This window comes from Halichoerus grypus, chromosome 8 (assembly GCF_964656455.1).
Source record: "Halichoerus grypus chromosome 8, mHalGry1.hap1.1, whole genome shotgun sequence".
Taxonomy (NCBI): domain Eukaryota; kingdom Metazoa; phylum Chordata; class Mammalia; order Carnivora; family Phocidae; genus Halichoerus; species Halichoerus grypus.
Window position 1 is genome coordinate 4,330,720 of NC_135719.1, and position 8,385 is coordinate 4,339,104.

The 8,385-nt window shown below is 59.0% G+C and overlaps 1 protein-coding gene across 4 annotated transcripts in view; it reads left to right on the top strand.

Annotated features, from left to right (window-relative positions):
* Positions 1 to 8,177, top strand: part of AP3B2 (adaptor related protein complex 3 subunit beta 2) — a 29,588-nt gene extending 21,411 nt beyond the window's left edge. For all 4 annotated transcript variants that reach the window (XM_036068722.2, XM_036068724.2, XM_036068721.2 and 1 more), the window contains exons 16-26: positions 1,249 to 1,367; positions 1,778 to 1,886; positions 2,187 to 2,304; positions 2,682 to 2,865; positions 3,017 to 3,077; positions 3,389 to 3,495; positions 3,701 to 3,929; positions 4,329 to 4,413; positions 4,634 to 4,731; positions 7,484 to 7,622; positions 7,727 to 8,177. In XM_036068722.2, the coding sequence (XP_035924615.1) occupies positions 1,249 to 1,367; positions 1,778 to 1,886; positions 2,187 to 2,304; positions 2,682 to 2,865; positions 3,017 to 3,077; positions 3,389 to 3,495; positions 3,701 to 3,929; positions 4,329 to 4,413; positions 4,634 to 4,731; positions 7,484 to 7,622; positions 7,727 to 7,877 (1,400 nt within the window). In that variant the 3' untranslated portion in view covers positions 7,878 to 8,177. The remainder of the gene's footprint in view (positions 1 to 1,248; positions 1,368 to 1,777; positions 1,887 to 2,186; positions 2,305 to 2,681; positions 2,866 to 3,016; positions 3,078 to 3,388; positions 3,496 to 3,700; positions 3,930 to 4,328; positions 4,414 to 4,633; positions 4,732 to 7,483; positions 7,623 to 7,726) is intronic.
* The last annotated feature ends 208 nt before the right edge of the window (positions 8,178 to 8,385 follow it).

An 8,385-nucleotide genomic window follows, 5' to 3' on the forward strand; every position in this document is an offset into this window, starting at 1 on the left:
TGACCCCCCGGGGGTGGGGGAGGAATTAGCCAGGACCCCAGCCCCAGACCATGCCCCTGAGGTCCCAGTCTTAGCCAGACATCAGGACTACTTCTGGAGAAATGCCGCCCCCCACCCCCAGCCCACCCCTTCTGCCCGTGCTGCAGCACCTGGGGCTTACTCACCCGCTCACCCACAACCAGCACCAGCCTCCTCTTGCCTGAGCCCCCGCCCTCCCAGCCAGCCTGGGCTCCTGGCTCCTCTCCTGTCCCGCTCCCCTGGCCACCTCCCTCCCTAGCCGCCACTTTAGATCAAGATTTAAATACCAAGGGCCCAGGAAGGCAGGAAATCAAATAGCGTTCAGAGGAGAGGTGTATGTTTGTAAGGGTCCTGAGAAAGAAGTTTCCAGCACTTGGGGCTGTCACTGGAGCTCAGCCCAGATGCTGGGCCCTCAGCCTTGCCTCTGTCCTTGGGCTCGTCTCCTGTGACCGGGGCCTGGAGAGAGGCCGGGAGGGGAGGGTCCTCCAGCTGGCTCTCTGGATCTCAGAACCTACACAGGAGGGGAGCCTCCTTCACAAAGCTCGGTTTTCCTGGGTGTCTTTCTGTTCTACTTTTTCTCTTCCCTGGACCTCAGGAATAGGGAGATTCTGAGGGATGGGACAGATTTGAAAATCTCCCAGGAAGGAGGAAGTCCCTTTCTCCTCCCCGAAACCATCCCCACTCTGTGTTACCCTCCGATACCACAGGCTAGACCTCTGGTCCTGACTCCTTCCCACTCCCATTCAGACTGCACACCCCTCTCCATGGGGTCCAGAGCCTGACCACGCATGTCTCCCCCACTTGACCCAGCCTGGTCAGCCTCTTCCTCACAGTCGCTATTCTCATACCACCCAGGCCTCCTTCCCAAGCCTGGCCGAGGCACACAGCCCCATTGCCCGGGAAGAGAAGCCGCACTCACAGGTCTGCCTCCCCTTCAGGCAGAACCAATCAGAAGGGCCAGCAGCATCTCTGGGCCTGGAGCCCCCCTCCGCGGTCCCACCTGCCCCCATCCCTCAGCCCGTGCTCTAGTCAGGCCAGACCACCTTGTCTTCCGGCACGTGGCCCTGAGGGTGCCTTCAGGGTGGAAGAACCCTAACAGGACACAGCCGCCGCCTTTATCTGCCTAGATGGGGGGGATCCCAGCCAGAGTCTCCACCCCATCTGGGAGATAACTCTCCCAGGGCATTTCCTAACACCTCTTCCTGGTCTGACCTCTAATCCTGCCCCCAGACCGGGACCACTTCCAACTGGGCTCACTGTCCCACCTGCTCAATGCCAAGGCCACAGGCTACCAGGAGCTCCCAGACTGGCCAGAGGAAGCTCCAGACCCATCTGTGCGAAATGTGGAGGTCAGCGGGGTGAAGGGTTGAGCTGTGTGTGTGGGGGGGTGGGGGGCAGATAGCAGAGAGCCTGGGCGGTGCTGGCCCAGCCCTCCTGACACCCTCCCCACATGCAGGAAGAAGATCTCTCCCTTATCGAGACGCACGTGGGCCTGCTGGGCGAATACGCGGAGGTCCCCCTGCCCGTGTGCCGTGCTCTCTCCCCCCACCCCGTGCTCCCCGTCCCCTTCCCCTTGTGTGCTGCACCCTGCTTCTTCTTTGGTTAGCAGTGCTCCCTACGTCAACAGCATCCCCTCCCCCCATTATTCTCTCTCGGAGACTGGACCAAATAGGGCAGGGTGCAGGGTAGAAGCCTCGTGCTTTCCTTCCTCCGCCTCAACCATGATTCGATGCTCCTCTTGCCCCACCCCCATTTCCAGGTACCTGAATGGACCAAGTGCTCAAATCGAGAGAAAAGGAAGGAGAAGGAGAAACCCTTCTACTCGGACTCTGAGGGGGAGTCAGGCCCCACAGAGTCTGCAGACAGCGGTGAGGAGATCAGCAGAGCTGGGGACTCTGTGCCCCTGCTCACATGTGTTTCACATGGTTTCACGTGTGCACGGGGTTGCTCACCTGCTTGTGTGGACCTGTATGTGTGGGGGTGGGCCCGAGGGATTGCACGTCCCATACGAGTCCATCTGTGTCCTGGTTGCTGGGTGGCATCTGGGGCCGGGGACAGCTCAAGGGAGTGCAGCTTCAGTGCTGAGTCAAGGCAGGATCCCAGGGCACCTGCTCTGGACCCAAGGAGGTCTGCACACAGGGAGGGGCCCTGAAACCGTTCCTCCGCAGACCCCGGGTCCGAGAGCGCCTCAGACAGTAAGAGCAGTGACCAGAGTGGCTCCGAGGAGTCCAGCAGTGAGTCTGAGAGTGAAGACCAGGAGGAGGAGAAAGGGAGGAGCAGTGAGAGGTAAGAGGGGAGCCAGCCAGGTGGCTGGTGGGGTTCAGGGGTCTCCTCTGGAAAAGAAGGGGGAATGTTCAGCCTTAGCCCCTCTCCTAAGAGCCCCCATGCTTCCTCCTGATCTGGTGGGGCCTGCAGACCCCCAGGGCACTCCCATGATGGCTGCTTTGGCTGGCTGCAGGGGGCCTCTGCTGGGCCTGCCCCCTCATGGGGGCAGCGTGGAGAAGCAGTCTGGGGCCAGGGGCCCAGGCATAGGGGCCCACGTGCGGGCTCCTCTGGCTTGGACCCCCTCTCCTCCCTCCCGCTTTCCCGGGCTTCTGCTCTTCTGTGAGGCAAGGAGATGTGTCCAGGCTGGGCCTGAGCCCCATTTGCCCCCTCTCCTCCAGTGAACAGAGTGAGGAGGAAGGTGGGAAGAGGAAGATGAAGAAGAGGAAGAAGGTGGCCGAGGGACAAGGAGACGGTTCATCCTCAGATGAGGGCAGTGGTTCCAGCAGTAGCTCATCAGAGTCTGAGAGGACATCAGAGACAGAGGGGGAGCAGATGGAATCTGCTCCTTGGAGGAAAAAAACAGTGAGAGCCTTGGGGCAGGAGGGGGGCGCTGGGCTCATGGGCCAGGCCCAGTCATCTCCCCACCATCTAGAATAGACCATGGTGTCATCTACCCAACCCAGAACAGGCCAGGTGCTCTCCTTCCGCACCTGCATCCCATTTTCTCTTTCAGCCTCCCAGTGGCAAAAGTGCCCCGGTAGCCAAGGAGATCTCCCTGCTTGACCTAGAGGACTGTGAGTTTGGGGTAGAAGTCACCGGGGGAAGGAGACCTCGGGAGGGTGTAAGAAAGTCCATGGGTGCTCTGGATTAGGTTCCCCAGGACTCTGGGTAGGAGGAGCAGACAGAACACACTTCTGGGTTGAGAGGGTAGCAGGACAACCTCCCCAGGTGTGGGGTTGGGATCAAGGAGCAAAACCCGACTGCCTTGTGCTTCGCTGTCCGTGGTGCTGAACTGTGTGCTCCCTGAGCTCTGGGCTCCCTGCTCAACCCAATCCAACTCCACGTTGCCCCTCCATCATCATAGCCTTCCTCATCTACTCCACAGTCACCCCGCCCAGTGTCCAGCCTGTGTCTCCCTCCACGATTGTGTCCACCAGTCTGGCTACTGACCTGGAGGGCCTGACACTCACAGACTCCCCACTGGTGCCCTCGGTAAGTGGGATGCAGGACTGCTGGGTCAGGGACACATCTCTGTGGTGCACTCTATAGTGTGGATTTGTGTGTGTGTGTGGGGGGGTGTGTGATGTAGGGGATAGCGTTGAGTCCCCATTGCTCGATGACCCTAGGTGAGGACAAGGCGGGGACAGGCTCTCTCCTTGTTCATTTCCATACTGGCCCTCCTCCTCCTCCCCTCCAGCTGCTGAGTCCAGTGTCAGGTGTTGGGAGGCAGGAACTGTTGCACCGTGCAGCTGGCGAGGGGCTGGCTGTGGACTACACCTTCAGCCGCCAGCCTTTCCCGGGGGACCCCCACATGGTATCTGTGCACATCCACTTCTCCAACAGCTCTGATACCCCCATCAAGGGCCTGCACGTGGGCACCCCCAAACTGCCCGCCGGCATCAGCATCCAGGAATTCCCTGAAATCGGTATGGAGGGCCTTGGACATGGTGGAGAAGGAGGCTCGTGGGCAGAGTCAGTCTTTCTGTGGCTGCTGATGCCCCCTCTGTGCTGGGCCAGGCTGTGCGGGTACAGAGAGGGCATCTGATATGATCATGCCCTGGTAGACAAGATGGACTAGGAAACAAGCAAGTCCGTGTCAGGGCAGAAGGTGCTTGAGGCCTTGGTGATTTCAGGACGGACTTAAATGGGGTGAGGGACAGGGGGAGGAGGGTACTTAGATTTAAGGAGAAAACCAGGAACCATCTCCAAAGGCCCAGAAAGCCAGGAATGCATGGAGGGGTGGTCAGCTCTGGCAGTGGTGGGTTCCAGACCTGTCGGGTGATGGTGTCCCCCACTCTCCCCCTCTCCCTGCCTCATCCCCACAGAGTCGCTGGCACCTGGAGAATCTGTCACTGCTGTAATGGGCATCAATTTCTGTGACTCAACCCAGGCGGCCAACTTCCAGCTGTGGTGTGTATCCAACTCATGGTGGGGTGGAGGGGGGGTGGGGGGGCTGGGGAGAAGAGGGAGCAGAATGGCAGGGATACATCATGAGCTGCTGGGTTCGGAAGCCATCCCAGGCCCTCAGATCTTCTCTCTTGCACTCTTGTTGCCTCCAGGCAATGTGGGAGGTGAGGGGCAAGATGCTGGCCTCATTTCCTCTCCCTCTGTCTCCTCCCACCCTTCCCAGTACCCAAACCCGGCAGTTCTATGTCTCCATTCAGCCACCTGTTGGGGAGCTGATGGCTCCCGTGTTCATGAGCGAGAATGAGTTCAAGAAGGAACAGGGTGAGTGCTCCCTGGGGTCGACAGGGAGGGGGCTCAGCACCATCCGCTGGGGCTCGGGCAGCTCCCAGTGCCATCATGCTGGCGGAGCCTCGCCATCTTCAGACAGAGGGAGGCCTCGTAGCTTGTGCCTCCAGCAGAGGCTTCACAGAGGGTGGGACACTTCAGTGAGGCTTTGGAGAGAGTGGGACTCAGCCAGGCAGAAAATTCTAGCCAGCATTCCAGCTTGGGGAAATATCATGAGTACGTGTCGGTGAAAGTTTCCAGCAAGAGAGAGGAGTTTGGTTTGGAGCTCAGGAGTCCGCAGCACAGAGGGGTAGTCAGAACAAAGCTGAAAATGAGATGTCTGGTCTAGTTTCTGGAAGCCTTGATTGCTGTGCTAAAGGATTTCAATCCCAGAATTTGAGAGCTGGAAGGGGTCGCCAAAGTTATCCGGTCCACCAACACTGTGAGGGAGATTAGGACCGCAGATCTCATTTTCCTAGCAGCAGAGGGGTCCGTGAAGGTGTCTGAGGCAGGGGCCAGGTTCAGACCTCAGCTTCAGCAAGGGGAATCCACAGCACCCGCAGCTAAGACCGCACTGGGAGAGCCTGCGGCAGGCAAGGAGGCAGGACAGCTTAGGTGGGAGAAGCATGGGGCTTCATGAGTCCTGGCTTGAAATTCTGTGTGGGGGGGTGTGTGATGTAGGGGATAGCGTTGAGTCCCCATTGCTCGATGACCCTAGGTGAGGACAAGGCGGGGACAGGCTCTCTCCTTGTTCATTTCCATACTGGCCCTCCTCCTCCTTCTGACCCCACCCCTCACTTGGTGTGTGACCTTGGCCTAAATCCTGTGACTATGTATAAGGCTACTGCAGTAGATCTGGTGAGAGATGGTGAGGACTGGGATGAGCGCCTCAGCAAAGGCATTGCAGGGCTGGGGCGGGTCGTGGTGCTGAGAAGGGGGCAGCCAGGGGCCACTTGCTGCCCTGAGGAGGAGGAGAGAGAGGTGTACGAGGATGGCAGGGTGGCAGGGAGAACGGCAGTGCCCTTACCTAGACCGTGAGTCGGCAGCCTTTTCCTGTAATGGGCCAGAAAACAGATGTTTTAGGCTTTGTGGGCCGTGTTGTCTCTGCGACAATTGAATACGTCACAGATAAACGTATAAATGAATGAGTGTGGTTATGTTCCAATAAAACTCTATTTATGGACACTGAAATTGGAATTTCATGTGATTTTCATATGTCATGAAATATTAATCTTTTGATTTTTCCCTCCCGACACTTAAAAAATATAAAATGTGTTGTGGGCCATAGAGCTGGTAGGCTGGATTTGGCTTGCAGCCCATAATTTGCCGAACCCCTGGTGCGGAAGAAGGAGGAATGGGCTAGGCAGGGGAGGAGGGAAGATCATGGTTGGCTTCAGATCAGCTGATTGTGAGGTGCATGTGGGAAGTTCAGGAGGAGGCCTTCAGTAAGCAACTGCAGATGCGGGTCTGTGCCCCGGAAACACCTCTAGGCTGGAGTCATGAGCACAGAGGTGCGAGCTGGAGCTATGAATGAGTCAGATGCTCTTGGGAGAGAGACGGGTGGGGAGGTGAGGCCAGGGAGCGTCCTTGAGGAAAACCCGCGGAGAAAGAGAGGAGGGATTAAGAGAAGGAGCAGAGTGAGAGGGGGAAGGAGACCCCGGGGAGAAGAGAGGGCAGAAGACTGCCCTGGGGTGGGGTGGCTAGGCCAGGACGACCCAGACCTTCTGCTTCAGCAGGTGGGAGGTGGCTGCCCACGTCAGAGAGCAGGTCATTGTAAAGGGGGGACAGAGGCCAACTGCAGGGGTTGGGAGGAGACTGGGGCCTGAGGCAGTGGAGCCCTGGGGAGGGAGACATGGCAGTAGCATGATAGAGAGGACTTTTTAAGGACTTGGAGACTCGGCCATGGGGAGAGTAAAGGTAGAGGAGCAAGGAAATGTCACTAATCAGGAAGGAAGGGGATGAGGGCAGCAGGAGAGGGAGGCCTGTTCTCAAAAGGAGAAGAATGGGGGAAGCAGCAGGGGAAGGATGGAGGGGCTGCAGGGAAGGTGGCAGGAGGGCAGACGGAGGATGTTACACGGCTGGCCCCGAGTGTGAGAGTGGAGAGGAGAGCTCAGGCCTGCAGAGTGAGGGGTTGTGGGATGCTGTGAATGTCCGGGGGGCTCAGGAGCCCTGGCCAGGTTTGGAGCTCAGGCCGCAGGTGAAAGGAGAGATCCACCTCTGAGAGCCTCACGTGTCTGCTGCACTGCGGCCTGTCTGGTGAGGACCAGTGCCCTGACCAGGAGTATAAGAGCAACCAGGGATGTGTTTGTGAGGACTCAGCTTCCAGGAGCTGGGAGGGATTTGAACTTGGGTTGGAGAGCCAGCCAGGAAAGACCAGAGTGTGTGGGGGCTGGGGTGGAGGACACCGCTTTGAGCTGACTGGCCACCATGTCCACTGGTCCCTCCCTCCCAAGGGGCGGTAGCCCAGAAGTCTGACAGTGGAGAAGGGCCAGATCCGTCTTTGGTCAACAGCGTGGATAGAGCTCGGGGAGGGTGGGGTGGGGTAGGGTGGGGAGGCTGGCTTCCTGAAGAAGGGTGTAGTCCAGGACAGAGGTAGCCCCTCCTTAAGCCCGAGAGATTCAGACCCGCTCTTAGCATGAGACCTGTCCAGCCTGAGGGGACCTTGGTGGAGGATGCTCCGTGGACAGACTCAGGTGCCAGCCTCTAGACCCAACATGGCCTCTGCCCTCATCGTGACCTCTGCCCCCAGGAAAGCTGACAGGCATGAGCGAGGTCACAGAGAAGCTCACGCTGCCAGACACCTGTCGGAGTGACCACATTGTGGTGCAGAAAGTGACTACCACTGCCAACCTGGGTCGTGTCCCTTGTGGGGCATCTGATGAGTACAGGTATCGGCCACCAGCAGAGGGGAAGAGATGGGCTCTGGGGAGGCCTGCTCTGCAGCAGGGTCCCGTGCCCTGAGGCTGAGCCCCTGCCTCTGCCCTCACCTCAGATTTGCAGGCAGGACGCTGACCAGCGGGAGCCTGGTCCTGCTGACCCTGGACGCCCGGCCCACGGGAGCTGCCCAGCTGACCATCAACAGCGAGAAGATGGTGATCGGCACCATGCTGGTGAAGGACGTGGTGCAGGCTCTGACCCAGTGATCCCCCGGGGCTGTGACCTCCTTGACCCCTGCTTGTCTCTCCTCTGGGGCATCTGGGCTGTTAGCCCGCCCCCCCCCCACCCTTTTCTCTCTCTTTTCTCTTTCTCTCTCTCCTAGCAGATTCCTCATGCCAGATAGCATCCGGGGGGGCCTGTTGCCCTCCGGTCATCACCAGGCTCCCCACACCCCGCCATGGGTCCCACAGTGACTGGTGCAGGGGTTCCCGGCGGCTGTGGCCCTGGCTTCCCAGCCTTCTGCAGCTATTTGTGTAGCAAAATCCCAATAAAATGTCTTCTCCCTACATGCTGGCTCAGCTTTCCTTCCTTTGGGGTTCTCTGCGGGGGCGGGGGGGGGAGCTGCTCAGAGTGACCGTGTGACCCTTGTGAATGATCATTGCTGACTTTCTAGGGAAGGCCGTGACTCACTCGCAGGTGACTCTGGTTGGATGCGAAGGTGACCCTCCCCGAGTCTCCAGGCCTGTCTGTGGAAGAGCCATCCAGGCAGGGATG